General features: G+C 28.2%; 1 protein-coding gene across 1 annotated transcript in view; it reads left to right on the forward strand.

Annotated features, from left to right (window-relative positions):
* Positions 1-256: 256 nt before the first annotated feature.
* LOC108692459 (venom acid phosphatase Acph-1-like) overlaps positions 257-16,931 on the forward strand; it is a 17,499-nt gene continuing 824 nt past the window's right edge. Inside the window, exons 1-5 of the mRNA XM_018200707.1 lie at positions 257-286; positions 7,948-8,058; positions 8,313-8,423; positions 11,308-11,573; positions 11,790-12,073. Coding sequence (XP_018056196.1) covers positions 7,957-8,058; positions 8,313-8,423; positions 11,308-11,573; positions 11,790-12,073 — 763 coding nt within the window. The 5' untranslated portion in view covers positions 257-286; positions 7,948-7,956. The remainder of the gene's footprint in view (positions 287-7,947; positions 8,059-8,312; positions 8,424-11,307; positions 11,574-11,789; positions 12,074-16,931) is intronic.

Here is a 16,931-nt window from a genome sequence, read left to right on the forward strand (position 1 = left end):
GGACAGGAAATATAACGTGGTGGGGCGTACACTCGTGCACCTTAAAAGCCTTACATGCTATGAGAAAAAGTCAGTATTCAGTTCATACTTACAATTGGCAGTAGCTCAACAGATTTTTTCAATTCGGGTTTGACGGTAGATGCCATTTGATAAAACGTTGAAAATAATAATCTAACTTCCGGAAAAAATATAATACAATCACAAATATACATATATATGCGTCAGTTCTATAATTTTTCAAATATTGATAGAACAATTATTCATTGTTATTATATCAAAGTTGTGGGTAAGTTAAATTTTTTAAAACTAAGTTAAATTAAAATTAACAACCTTGAAACTAGTTAAGAATACAAATTAATCCATAATAAAATTAATTGAATTAAAGATTAAGTTAAAGATTAAATTAATTAAATTAATAAAAAAAATTAAAAAACTAAAAATTAAATTGTTTAAAAAAAATATTTTTGTGATGTTAATTACATTAGTTTTTATTTAATTGGATATCCATTCTTGATTTAATCTGCGACATTTTAAAAACAATCCCAGGTATCATCTATTTGACGTAATTGGTCATTTTTAACAAATCTGACGTCATTGTAAAAATAACGTAGATTTATCATAATTGTTCATAAAAAAGAAAATTTTAATAAAATAGTACGAATCTTGTGATCGATGGACAACTTTCTCGATTATTCATTCGTTAGCAAAACTAGCAATTTTTTATTATAAATTCTTTTCAAAGTATCATCCTACTGATCTGCCGACCGATGTATACTACATCCTAGACAGCACTGAATATTTATGATAAATATTTATTATTATTTATTATTATTTTTTAATGTTATATAAATATTTTATACATATTTTACATAAGCTTTATTCGAAATATTATTAAAAGATAAACTAAATATTTAATGTAATATTTATGACAAGTATAAATATTCCTGTTAAGTATTTTTTTATTTTTTTTATTAATTTGAATTTTAATGTTTTATTAAGTATTTCTATAGCATTTACTACAAGATTTACAATAAATATTTCATAATATTTACATATATATGTTTATGATATCTATGCAATTTAAGATCACAAAAATAAAAATTTACAAAATAACAATATTTAAAATAAGCCTTATAAATATTTATGAATATTTTGTAAATATTTTATAAATATTGTCTGCTGTCTGGGGACGTTATAATAGTTTCAGTGCTAATATAGAACTGAGATGAGTAGTGACCGGTAACAAATGAAAATTCTGCTTTTTTCGTGTGTGACATTAGTAGAAAAGCATACGCGTGGAGCCTTTCGATGATTTTATTCACGCCATGATTAAAGGCCTAGTTTACATCGTGCACTTGATGCGAATACTAATTAGTAACTTTCTATTGAGTTATTTTATGATGAATTCGATCATTCACACGCTGGATCAGTGCATATTAAAAATCGCTTTATGTAAAACATCTCAATGCAGTTATAAAATATCTCAATACAGCTATATAATCAATAACAATACCTAACAATGAAATGATACATATATATTTTGTTAAATAACATAATAATATCATTAGTAATAATATCATAGTTCAAAATATTTATATGTTTTTATATTTAACTTTATTAATTTCATGTATAGCAGCTTTTAATATACATTGATCTAACATGTGACAGAATTCTGTCACTTACACTATGTTAATTTCGGTGATACATGTAAACATATATACATATATGATATGAGTATTTAATTAATCATGATGCATATTATATCAATTTAATTCATCATTCTTTAAATTCATTCCAAATCATTCCAAAAAACATTTTGCTAAGCTGGAAATTCCTTTTAGCATTTTCTCTAAGCAAAAAAATCTTACATGAATCAAGCACGTATACTTATTATACTTATTATATAATATATATCTATATCTCTAAAAATGAGGACATATGAGGATATATGTACTATGATCAAAAATAAATTCCTCTACTCTATAGAAAATTTTATTATAATAACTCGAATAGTCTTTTGAAACAAGAGGCTACAAGATACTAGCGGCACGCTTATTTGTTTAGAAGAAGTTTGTCATTTACGTACTACGCGTGCATCAATATAAACAAGACATTCTGCTAACATTGAGAGGATTGCAATCATAATCCTTCAGTACTTTATAGTTGTACAAAATTTCTCTTACTTTGTAGAATGTAATCTTCTTGAGATACATAAATAGAATGTCTCTGACATTAACACGAAACAACTGAACGGTTAAAAAAATATATTTTTTTTTTAGTGATTAAGATAATTTAATAGAAAGTTACTAGTTAATATGCATACTAAGTGCTCGATGTAAAAAGAGTCAAAACCTCAGAGTATCGTCTTATGACGCGTATCGCCGTACGCGCATATTCACGTATCGAAAGATCCGATCAGTTCCGCTGTTTTACGTACGCTAGTACGCGACAATTTTGTTCCTAATATTCCATGCAGCGGATCGCGCATATGCGGATTAGTGGATCGCTAATGCAAGCAGATTTAACAGAATCATTTTGTTAAATCTGTTTGCAATTTTTACAAACAGATGATGCCCTAAAAAAAGAATGTTAGAATCAAATGTTAGAAAAGGATTATCTAGTAGCATATATACCGGAGTTAAACTATTTATTTTTAAAAAGATAAACAATGATAACTTGGTCATTATTGAAACACAAAATAATATTAAAATTCGGCCAAAGACGAGCGAATAAATTAAGATGTTTTAAATATCGTAATAGAATTTAATGTTTAAAATACATTAAGCGAAACTAATTCCAAATTTACAAAAATCTCTTTCAGTCGCAAAAATATTACAAAATTAATACATGTATAATTGTTGATTAAAAATTATATTTACGTTCGGAATATATAGTCAATGAGTATATAAAATTATTTCTCATAATCATCTTATTAGTTAATTGATTACTCTCTTACTAATAACAGGCTATATTATTCCTTTGTATTAAAAATTCTGTCGATTAATTGGAAATCATACAATACAGAAGACATATTGATTAGAGATATGTCTTCTGTATTGTATGGTGAAGGCATCTGATTGTAAACGGAGAATTAATTTATATCTGAGAAATGAATTATGCAAACGAATACGCAAATTAAACTATTGTACTAATATCACGAATTAAATTAAATTGACAAGCAATTTTTAATAATTAGAAATCCTCAATCAGGCAGCATATTAGAAATTAGTATATTTACAGTTTTTCAGTAGTTTAATATCTTTCTAATATGATGCCTAATCAGCATCAAATTATTAAAAATTGCTTGTCAATTTAATTTAATTCGTGATATTGTGACAGTAGTTTAATTGCGTTTATAAGTTCAAAAAATCAATTCGGGGCGCAGTTCGAATAACATATGATATACTATATATTTGTAATATATTGATTGTATATTGATTGTGCTCTCACATATATCATCTAAAATAAGATTCTTATTCCGGTCGAAGCTGGATCTTTAATACTTTTTAAATAATTTCTATATGTGAATATATACTAAATATATAGTTATTTAAACTGCGTGCCGAAAGGATTTTTCAAACTTATGAACGTAATATAATATAAATTACTACAGTAATGTCACAAATTAAATGATAAGCAATTTAATAATTTGATGCGCAATCCGGCATCCTATTAGAAAGGTGTTAATGTACTAAAAAATTGTAAATAAATTTATTGCAAAAAATATTACCTCGGCTGGGAATCGAACTTGGATTTTTTGTATTCCGTACAAGCGTTCTAAGCTTTTAGACTACCAAGGCCTTAATATTCTTCGCAATAGTCGGAATGTATCGGATATGTAAAGAAATAATGTCTTTTTTTAGGCGACATAATATAAACAATAAAAATATTATTGTATATGTGAGAATATAAACGATAAACTAGAAGCCTATACCGATTAAATAAATAAAAAATTACATATTTAGTATATAAATTCATATAAAAATTATTTAAAAAGCATTAACGATCCAGCTTTAATCGATATAGGCTTTTGGTACAGTAAAAATAATAGGTATTCTTATTGTTTAAGATTTTTATTATTTACAAATATTTATGTAACATTTTTCTGTATGTACACATGCACACTTTGGAGAAAACTAAATTCAGTTCTCGAAAAGTTCTCGATTATTTCTCAATTTTCGAAATCAAGATATTAATTTCTAAAGCATATCTGCTATTGATAGTTTGGCGCGCGAGGAATGGGAACTGTCTGGCAAACGTTCCATACCATGTGAAAGATAGTATACATATATAGAATAGGCAAGGGATAGGGGTCTCTGTAAATGGAGATGTTAGTAGAAAAGGAAAGAATAGGGGATGGCCATCTTTATTTTTGTTTAATATTGCACAATGCATAGAACTTTGAAAGCTGAGGGAGACGGCATTGATATATGTTGCTCTCCTGAAATCTCTCCACCTAAAAATAAAAATCAACATAATAATAAATAATAAATAATCGCATAAACAAGGATGCTGCGGCTATCTCCAGAGAGAATCAAGGGAAAGTGGATGGAGGGAATGATTCTCTTCTCTGATTGGTTCTGTCATGTCTAGCGCACTTCCGCAAATATGCATGTGTGTATATATACATATATGTCATACATATTAGATGTAGAGATCCATTATTTTTCCAGTCAATTTCATGCAAAAATAATAGACTTTTTACTACACCTAATATAATACTAGTGCGGTACAAGTGTGCGTAGCACCGTGTTCCATTTCCTACCACTCCTACTATCTTCTACTCACTTTAACAATGTTTACTTTAACAAATTTACTAAACATGGCGACTTCCGGGTGAATCCATTCCATTCTTTCTTGATTCTCTCTGGCTATCTCGTTTTCTGTTTCTTTCTATTCGCTCACGCATTCTTAGCTGGTTCTCCTACTCTGTATATACAACCTCTTTGTGCCGTGCATATCTCCGCAAGTTATTATTAAACTACTAAAGTTATAATCATGATGGAAGGGATAACATGGGTATGCAGTTGGACAGTGTCTCTTTCTAAAGTGTCTCTCTGCGCTTTCCGTCTATAAATTCTTGGATTGACTTATGACATCTTAAGACTGTAATTAAGACAGTCTTAAATGCAAGAACTATGAATATTAGCCTGTTTCGTGTCATGAAATTGAGTCTTTTCTTGTTTGACATCAGTCGATTCTTACATTTAAGAATCTTAAGTACAATTTTAAGATCGTAAATTAATCTGAGGATTGATATATTAGCATCTTAAGACATTATTTAAGATGATTTTAAAATAAGGACGGAATACCGTCCCGCATTTTACAATTGGTAGCTCTTGCATCCTATTGACGATGCGAAGCAAAAGTAGGCATGGTTTGGCCAAACTGCACACTCTATAAGTTTGTTCGCATCGCATATTCCACCATGTTTCAACATGTTTCTACCATAGCTCCTACTCATTCTAATGAACGCGTTGAGTAGGAACTATGATTGAAAGAAGTAGGAACATGTTGGAGCATGCAAACTTTATGTAATACTTCCACCATGGTCATAACTCGAACCCTTGCCTGTAGGTCATCCTCGCTCCCCGCGATCCGCACGCCAAGCGATTGATGCGTATACTTGATATTAGTAGACTGGGACACGCATATTCAGCTATTTTTAAAAATTAATATCCTGTTAACTATTGCAAAAATGGTAAAATGGTATAAGACTTTCGCTTCAGTCCGCGATCTGCGATCCCGTAGGTTAAGGACATTCTGTATATCTGAAATATATGCATAGTATGTTACAAGTACACATATATATATCTCGATTTTTCAAATTATTAGTAGACCAATCGTCAGAGATTAAAGTGGTAGCAAGAAAGAAAGAAATTATAAACAGGTATTTTCTTGTTTTAATTGACAGTTTGGAGATATACATAAAAAGACTATAAAAAGACTAAATTATATAGAAAGTGCTGCAATTTTAAAGGAGGCATTACAAAATAATTAAGCAATAAAATTTTTTGGTTTTTCGATTAAAATTCAAAAAGAATTTTAATCGAAAAATAAAAAGAAACTAAAAACGAGAAGAGATAATGAAAAATGACAACAGAGCTTCTTTGTTGCTACTGAAATTCCTTACAAAATAAATATGTATCGAACTTTATACTAAAAATCAGCGATACAGTAGTTTGAGAGAGAGAGAGAGAGAGAGAGAGAGATGAGTGATTTTATGAAAAAACGGCAAAAATGGGTACTTTTTTAGTTATTGTTTTCTGCATCGTTTTGAGTGCATCGTTCGAGTTAAATCGGAGAGTTAAAAGTGATATATGATAAAGTAGACCTGAAAAAATGAGTCTAAATTCAACTCCATATGATTACAATATAACTTAAAAATATGTATATAAAGCTCTGAGAATAAATCATCTAAAACAATGCTGAGATTTACTTGCACATTTTGTTTTTCTTGTACATTTGATTTTCAGCTTGGTTCCTTATTTCAACCTGCGCAGCCTAAATGCCGATCGACATTGATCTAAAACTCTAAGAAGCCAATTAAGAGCCTACGCGGTTGGTGCGCAAAAGTTAATATTTACTCATCGAAAATAATCCGCATATGTTTCAATCGACGTTTTCCTTTTCAATGTTAAAACATTAATTAGTTTTTTTAATATTTAATTTGGAGAGATTATTAATGTTGTTTCAGATGGACTGCGTTAAAAGTTCGACAGTAACGGCGCGCAACCATATTTTTAAAATAAATTCGTTTACATAAGAATACGTATATATGTACATATTAGTTCAACATCTGACTTTGACCGTCAAATTGCGCTTTTCGTATTTAGATAACATATTCATATAAAATGGTCTCAATTCTAATCTTATCATTGTTTCGTATACATAGTGAACTAATAATTAATAAGTTTGGCAATAATACAATACAAATAAATTATTTTACATCAACATGCAATATAGAGATTATGGTTATAAATAACAAGGGCTACAATATAGTAATTGTATTGCATAAGAATGATTATAATCACTTTTTTTATTCTTGCTAATAATTTGTTTAAAAAGTGACGTCAGAAATTTTTTCTTTTCATTGAAAAGTTGGAGTTTCTGTGAAGAGATACAAAAAATTTGGTAAGAGAAATTACTGTAAGTTCTGATTATGTATGCAACATAAATCAATCTTACTATTACATTGCATCGTTGATACAAAACAATTTATTTTTATTGTATTACTGTTAAATTTGTTAATTAATAGTTCATTATATATGAACAAAAAAACCAAATAGTAATATTTCAAATAGTAATGTTCAAAAAAGAACAAATTTCGTCAAAAAAATAGAGTTTAATATTTCTGGAAATTAATCACATGAAATTGACTTTTAATTCATTTTTTCAAATCAAATGTCTACTTTAAATAATAATGTTTATTTTATGTCACTTTTAATTCTCCTATGCACTCAAAACAATGTAGAAAACAATAACTGAAAAAATGCCCATTTTTATCATTTCTTCAAGAAATTTCACTTATCTTCAAGCCAGTACCTCCGATTTTATTCAAAGTATAAAGCTCGGTACTTATTTTATAAGAAATTTGAGCAGGAGAACAAAAAAGCTCTCTTATCATTTTTTGTTATCTCTTCTCATTTAATCGAAAAACAAAAAAGTAATTTTGTTGATTAATTACTTCCAAATGTCTTCGTGAATGTTGTAGCACTTTCTGATTTAGTCTTTTTATATATTAAACTATTCATTAAACAAGAAAATACCTGTTTTTGTAATTTCTTCCTTTTGGCGACCTCTGGCGACTGACTTAAATGTAAATATATAGTGTCTCCCTAGACAAAATATTAAAATGGTTACATTTCCGATTTTTTAAATCATATTAATATTTATAAATATTAGGCCTAACTGTCAATTAAACAAATGGCATTGTTTCATTTTCAGATTAACAATATGGTCTCGTGTCATAATTTCAATAACTATTTATTGATTGCTATTAGTTTAAATGCAATTTTGATCGCGGCTGTACCTTTTGAGCTTATATTAGTTAATGTGGTAAGTGTACTTATTGTTAGATAACATTAATCATCACATTCACAGAAATTCTCTCTCTCTCTCTCTCTCTCTCTCTCTCTCTCTCTCTCTCTCTCACTCACTCACTCACTCACTCACTCATTCACTCACTCATTATTTCAAGACGCCATTTTTTTGGGCAAAAAATTTCCACATCTGGCAATCTTGCACAGTCTGATGAATACTGACCTTTATTATTCCAGAATTGCTATATTTGAATGATTTACACTTTATAGGTATTTAGACATGGCGATCGAACACCCGATAATAATGGTCGCGAAATGTTTCCAAACGATCCATATATAAATTATTCTTTCTATCCGACAGGCCTCGGACAATTGACCATAGTAAGTACACATATAATATCATCCGTGATGTAAGAATATAAGTGTTTCGCTCCTAAAATGCGCAGCGTTGACCAATGATAGAATTGCCACAAATGCAAAAGGCAATATGGCTGTATGATCTGTGACAGACAAAGAGATAGAAAATAAACCCCATCTAAGTAATATAATCGACAAAAATGAGAGAGAGGGACCATGGAAGATGGCCAATGTCCCTATCATTCTCTCTCTCATTATTTCATTGAGTGGAAAGAAATGAAGATTGGCTGTCATCCACGATATCTTTCTCTCTTTTTGTCGACTATACTACTTATATAGATAGGATCGCGCAGTGCATTCTCTATGTCTTTGATGACAGATTAAATTTAGGTTATACGTTGCCATGATACTATCGTGTTGCGCAGTCACGCTACATTTCAAAGTAAATTTTGATTGGATACTCCAAACTCCACCACTACTATGCGCAACGAAACCTTGTATTCTTCCCAAATAGCACATAAAGCTGGAAACATAATAAAAAGCACAGGCAAAGATTTCAACTTATCAGAAACCATAAGAAAACAATAACAGAATGGAAGTTTTCTGATAGATTGAAATCTTTTATTCCCTGTTTCAATTGCCTGTTCCTGTGCTTTTCATTGTGTTTCCAGCTTAATACTTACAAAGCGTTAACAAAGCGCTACTGTGCTACTTGGGTTATATCATGGTATTATCCAGAATAAATTGTTTATTTTTTATGAAAAAAGTAAGAACTATAAATATAACGCTTTTAAAACGTATTACATCTTTTTATAAACATTCATAATTCTTTGAATAAAAAATCGTGTGCGATTAAAATTGATTTTTCTTTTTTAACAAATATTGTACGTTACTCCGTTCTTTTATTAGGTGTAGTAACAAAAAATCCATTATATTTTTACATTGAATGAAAAAATAATGGATTTCTTTTTACTACACCTAATATGAGCAGTCAAAATCAAAAGAATCATTTTTATTTTAATATTGAATAACACGGTGAAAAAATATTGTACAACATTAAAAAAGCAAATTGAAGGAAAAGGAAACGCTTTTGAAAGCTATAAACAGTATTTGTGCCCGACTTCTCATTTATGGCATAAAACTTTGCAAAGTTCACAAAAAGTTTTGAGATTTAATGGATCATTTGTAATCGTGCTCTGTAAAAATCAGTCAAATTGTTATTTAAAGTAAGGTCTGAAAAGTAAAGATTTTAAGCAACAAAATTTTCAACATCTCATTCTGATCATTTTTTGTAGAAGTTATATTTATTTAAAGTTTATATATTTTATATCCATTTTTCGAAAGCATGAGAGACGAGGCTTTAATTTCGCAGATAATTTACTAATAGTACTTAAAGAATAATATACTAAATTGGTAAATATCAAAATGATTAATTAAATATATATAAAATATATATGTTTACACGTATCGCTGAAATTAAAATAATTTAATAAAAAATTAGTATCCGTATTATATAAATATATAGTTAGTATCCATATTAAATGTACAATATAAACTATTCCAAGGACTCACAGGAAGGCCCCAAACTCGGAAATTTAAAAAATTATGAATATATCCTTAGTACATAGAAAATATTTTAATATGCAATAAACATTTTTTTTACTGTTTGAATTCATCTTAAAGAGATAAGATTTATTGATTAGGAAACTATTGTTCATTGTTTAAAAAATTATTAAAAAATATAAACAAAAAATGAAAGCAGGAGTAATAATGTACTCTCAATGTTGATATTTCTCTGCATTGAGAGAAAAAAATAGTTGTGATAATTATAAAGTACAAAATTTAAATAGTAATAAATAATAAATTTTAAAAAGTAAGAACTAGTACCGAAGTAGTACCAAAAGCTATAAAAATATAGTATAATACTATAAAAATATATTTAATACTATAAAAATATAGTATTCAATACTACTTTAGTTTTAATTACTTTGTAAAGCTAGTTGCAAGTATTTAAATTATTAGAGTTGTTAATTTAACAGTTGTCAAAATTATATTTTTCTCTGAGTTCTCTTTGGCTTCTAATACTGTGTAATACTTTATACTTTATACTTTTATAATACATTAATACGTGCTTCACTTAACTATATTTACAAGTCTGCTGCTTTCGATATATAAAATACATAGAAAAATTGGAACGCAGCTTATTTTAAGTGGAAAGCCATTATTGTTACCTTATTATTGCTGCTCTGTTATACAATACGTTCATTCATATTTTGATAATTTTTGAATTGTAATTGTAATTCGAGTAACTAAATAATTAATAAGGTTTTTACTCAATAAATTTTTCTTTGAAATTTTGTTCCATTTTCCTTTTTTATTGATAAATAGTGAAATAAAAAAAAGGCTTCATCTTCAAGGATTTTACCCATTTAAGTATATTCAGACAGCAAAAAATTGCTTATTATATGTATAATGATATTAGAATATCATTTATATTTTTTCAGAATTTCATAATATTTTAAATTTCTGAATTGGGAGTCTTCGTTTATAAGTATTCATTATAATGAATTTCTGAGAAATACTTTAAGATGAACTGATTCTTCGAGAATTATTCAAATATTTACTTTTTTTTAATTTTATTTGTATTTTTTAAAATTAATTCCCTATGAACTTTTATTCACCTCTGTGCTGTCTGAGTGGCACCGACTAGTTAGTACGGGAATAATGCATATTACATGAAGATAATGCATATTACATCGTTACAAAAGTTACTGTTTCTTCTTTAAAAAAATTTTATTAAATTATTTTTATTTCAATAAATATTCATATCAATTTTTTTTCAATTTTTTTAAGATTAATTGAATATTTATTTAACATTAATTGATCGAATTTATGCAATCTTTTATAGGAGGGCAAGAAACACGAATATAGATTGGGAAAATTTTTGCGATCTAGATATAATGACTTTCTTGGCAGTTTGTATGTGCCAAAACTTGTTGTAGCTCGTAGTTCGGATTTTGAGAGAACAAAAATGTCTCTACAACTTGTTCTTGCTAGTTTGTTCCCACCGAGAAATTTACAACGATGGTCTCCTCTTTTAAATTGGCAACCAATCCCGACATTGTACACTCCACGTATCGATGACAATATTATTCTTTCAGACGAGTGTCCACAGTAAGTAAAGCATGTAAAGGAAAGATGAGCAATCAGTGAAAATTTAAATAGCATTAATATCTTTTTTTAGCAATTCGATTATATAATTAATTATAGTTACATGATTATAAGAATATAATTACAGAATAGTTTTTAAAAAGACATACATATTACTATTAATTTTTTAAATATTTAAAAAAACTAATATATAAAAAGTAACTCGATTTACATTTTCAGATACCTCGAGGAATACAATCGAATATTGAACTCGCCTGAAGGGCAAGCAAAGATTGGTGAGTTCAAGGACTTGATGGGCAATTTGACGAGATTAACTGGCAAGAACATACAGTCATTAGAGGAGTTTTACTATCTTTATCACACTTTCGTAGCCGAATCTTCTTTAGGATTGCCTCTTCCTGAATGGGCATATGACTATTTTCCTTATGGCCCATTGTTTGACGGAATTGTAGCTGCATATAATATTAGTAACTTTACTCCTTTAATAAGGAGATTATATGCTGGTAAGTTATACTTATCTTGAAGAAAAAATTTTATTTAATAATACATAAAAGTAACAACTATTAAAAATGTATAATTATATAGGATGTATCAATGTGTGGAAACCTTGTAATGATTTTTAAAATCGAAAATATTTGCAAACGGTGAAAGACGTACTCTGCTATTTAAAAAAAAAAGCTTTTGACACATAAATGCTGATTGTCCTCCATTTTTAAGTACGCGAGGGGAGAGGAAATGAAAATTTCAAATAGCCATGGCAGCTATGGGGTTGAATAGAGGTCCATTTAAAAATGAACAAAATTTTGGTAATTTTAAATTGTTACAATATCCTCATTCAAAATGGCGATCAAATGTGATAATTTCATACACTTAGCACTGTCCAGAATCAATTGCATGGAAGTAGCATGAATCTGATCTTGTGTGTGCACGTATTTGTATGCTTGAATGTAAAGGTATTTGAATAAAAAAAATCTTTTATTATTTATTTAATGGTCGTTTTATTATTGTATTAATCATATAGATGATATCTTTGTAATTAAAATACATGAATACACAATCTCGTGTTGCGCAAAAAAATCTTTTATCGTTTATTTAATGATTTTTTATTGCATTAACCATATATATAGGTGATATTGAGCATATATCTTTTCTATTTAAAATCTTAAATGTTAAACATACATGTTAGATTAAATTCTCAAATTCTGGCCCCCATTAATTTCGTGACAGTATGCAATCTTTGATAGAATGCATAAATAATTTAAGATTTTAAACAAATAGAAAAGATGCTCGATATCACCTATAGTTAATACAATTATAAAACGATCATTAAATAAACAATAAAAGATTTTTTTTATTGCGCAATACGAGATTGTGTATTCATGTATTGTATTTTAATGACAAAGATATCATCTATATGATTAATACAATAATGAAACGACCATTAAATAAACAATAAAAGATTTTTTTATAAAACGCAACACGAGATTGTGTTGATTCATGTACTGTATTTTAATTACAAAGATATAGACACGAATAATAATCGCAAGACGTTTCGTATTCATAGAATCTTTATCAGCACAAAAAAACAAGAGAAAGATGTATCTTGACGATACAAAAAATTTTTTTCTGACCACTTAATATACAATAGAAATGATCTAATCGTTTTATATTGCGTTTTACATTTTTTTTGTGTGTAACTGAAGAAGACTCACTCTGTGAGTATGAAATGTCTTCCGATTATTGTTCGTATTCACATTTTTCTAATTAAAATACATGAATATATACAATCTCATATTATTTTATAAAAAAATTTTGTATTGCTCATTTAATTATTGGTCGTAATTATTGGTTTAATTTTATTATTATATTAACGCACGCACGAACACACAAATATATACACACACACACACACTACACAGAAAAAATTTCTAATTCTGAGCAATATTCTCTTGAATAATATTAAGTAAACATTTCTTTATTGCAAATAAATTTATTCAAAAAAAGGAAGTATTATATTAAATCAAATAATATATATGTTTACGTTAGTTAATATTATTTACAATAAGGAAATGTTTACTTAATTTAAGAATCTATACATATATTACTTAGATTCAGGAAATTTTTTCTTAATACATGAGAGAAATATCCATATCACTTCCATGTAATTAATCCTGGATAACTCCAAGTTCGTGAAATTATCACCTTCGATCAGTCACTATTATAGGAATATTGTAACAATTTAAAAATTATCAGGAATCTCTCTTCTTTTAAATGAAGCCCTTGAGTAGGAAGATTCGACCCCATGGCCAAAAATGAAATTTTTATTCTCCCTTTTCTCTCGCATAATAATTAGTACCCATGACAAAAAGTAACTTTTTTAAAATATCGAAACACATCTTTCACATTTTCTCGATTTTACAAAAATTATTATAAAGTATCCACACTTTTTTGATAAAAATCCTGTATGCAGGATTTTTTGGAAATGTTATTTTATAAAAATAAAAGTGTTATCGTTACTGCTACTTTTCATAAAAAATAATTCGATAATTTAATTCTAATACTAATGAACAGAATTGCTTAATTAAACAAGAAATTTCACAAAAATATTATTAAGCATCAACATCGACTTTTGATCGAATATAGCCTTTTTCATTTATTGTATTATTCAATAAATCTTCAGTAATTTTTTATTTTAAGATTGTTAATATATACTGATCTTTAAAAATTTTTAATATAATTTTCACAAACGCGTGCGCAAATTTTATTAAAAATTAAGTAATGTTATAGCGTTGCTATAGGGTAAAAATAATAGGTCTAAGATCGCCTGATCATGTAACGTATGAATGCCACTGCATATTTGCTACCAAGTTTGCGGCGCGGCACTACAACCAGCTTTATTCGGAGTTTTTATATTTTATCGACAAACTTTTGATTAAAATTATTTAGGAACTGAAACCGCAATAAAAAATTCAACATTGTACAATGTCAGCGCGATCTTCTATTGCGACCTCTCCGAATAAAATTGAATGTAGTCAATACTCGAGATCTCGAGACCGAGTCTGTAAAATGTATTATTTTATCACATAATCGATTTTCAGATTTTTTTCAGTCACACATATAAACGCATGTAAATTGTTCAAATTACTGTAATAATATTCTCACTCTTGCCCTGATGAAAATAAAAATCGGAGTAAATCGAATATAATTGGAGAGTAACAGAAGCATTGAAATATCAAAATGTAAAAAAAGCGTAAATGCTTCTTTTATATTTCATTGTTCCAATTTTCTCCTTCTAGAAGTTTCGTTTATGCTTCTGTTACTCTCTCATTATTCGACTTACGATTCTGATTTTTATTTTTATCAGGGTGACCGCAATCGTAAGAACTTTGATTGTTAGGAAGAAATACTGAGACTCTGAATCTTAGAGATATACAAAACTTCATTCTTTAGCTTATAATAACAGAATTTAAACACTCGGAATATCACGATTGTTTGCTGTATCAGCTCATGCTTGAATCATCGAGCAGAGTATTGGAGCATTCATGAGGATAATGGATTCGGCTGCATCATATCTTACGGCGCAGGTATCATGCAATAATTGTTAAGCTTAAGTTAAGACCATCATACGTTCAAAAATTTTAGTTATAAATCGTAAGGCCTTAAATAAATCGGCCAATCACAATCGAACATTTTAAAACATGAGTGTCAGCATCGCAATTTTGATTATAATTGGTCGATTTGCTTGAGACTTTACGATTACGATCAAAATTCTTGCAATAGCCTTTACATGAATGCGCAAAGCTGCTTATGCTTAATATATTCTACGTTAAACTGGGCAAAATATTTAAAATATTGTCATATAAAACTTTTTTTTTAATTTGCTGACATTCTACAGATAAAAATATGAGACAAGTATTTCGCGAACAAAAATTTGAAATTTTTTTGTGAAGTTATTCATGCTTGTAAGTTGCAAAATTTTATAAGAAATGTCGCTCATGCGAACATTCAAATTATTATATTGCCAAAACTATTAGTCATACAAAAAAATACAAGAGACCAATTTTAAAGATTTTAAATTGTTCTATGAATGGATTATTTTTAATTTATTTTTATGTAAATAAATCATTTTCCATTTTTTTTTACAATTTTTATTACATTTTTCATCATCAACTCACCAATTTAAAAATTTTGTAAAAATATCATTAATAATAATTTGTCTAGTATTACCTGTTACTAATGTTATTGTCGACAATAACTCTAAACAATTAAGGAGAAAGGTCATTAAACGGTCGCGGCTAGATCATAGTACCTACTTTTATATAATAATAAACGATTTATTAAAATCGTATATGTGAATTCACAACAAGTAAGAATTTAAAACCTAATGACGGTCGAAGCTGGAGCTTAAATAATTTCTCTGTGAATTTTTATACTAAATATGTAGTCATTTGAATTGCACGCCAAATTAGTTTTCCAGACTGTAAATGCATTTAAACTAATATAATAATATCACAAATTAAATGATAAGCAATTTAATAATTTGATGCTTATTCAGGCATTCTATTAGAAAGATGTGGAAAAACTATATAATAATATAATAATAAATAAATTTATTGTGTTACAAGGATGAGAGAATTTGACTCCCGGGAAATATATATATATTTTTGACTTCCTCGGCCGGGAGTCAAATTCGGATCTCTCATCCTAAGCCTTTAGATTACCGAGATCTTAATAATATTCTTCGCAATAATCGATATAAAAAAATAATAACGCACTTTTCAGGCAGCGGTACATAAACAATAATAAACGATTAACTATACATATATGTAAATACACAAGTAAGACTTTAAAGCCTATAAAGGTCAAAGTTGGATTTTAGATGCTTAAATAATTTGAATTATGTACTATGTGAATTTATGTACTAAATATTAGGTGTGGGAAAAAGTTCGTGGCGTTTTTTTAATGCCATCTAATGGAAAAACGATATTTGAACTGCGTGACGAATTAGTTTTTCGGACTTATAAACGCAATTATATGTATAGGGTGCGTTCCGATATTCACTACCAGTGCTGAAACTATATAGTATACGTTAGGTGTGCTATAGATTTTCAGTACTGGCAATGAATATCAGAACGCACCTATAATAATATTTCACCCAGTGACAATAGAATCGATATCAAATCAATGTCGATTCGACATCGAAATCATCGAATTAACGTCGAATCAACGTCGATTCGACATCGATTGTCATTTCTCACTAGATAATTGCAATTATAATATATATGGTAATATTTAATTGCATTTATATAAATCCGAAAAACCACGCATATCCCCTTATAGAATCTAGCTCCTTAATTGCAT

This window comes from Atta colombica, unplaced genomic scaffold (genome assembly GCF_001594045.1).
Source record: "Atta colombica isolate Treedump-2 unplaced genomic scaffold, Acol1.0 scaffold72, whole genome shotgun sequence".
NCBI classification, from domain to species: domain Eukaryota; kingdom Metazoa; phylum Arthropoda; class Insecta; order Hymenoptera; family Formicidae; genus Atta; species Atta colombica.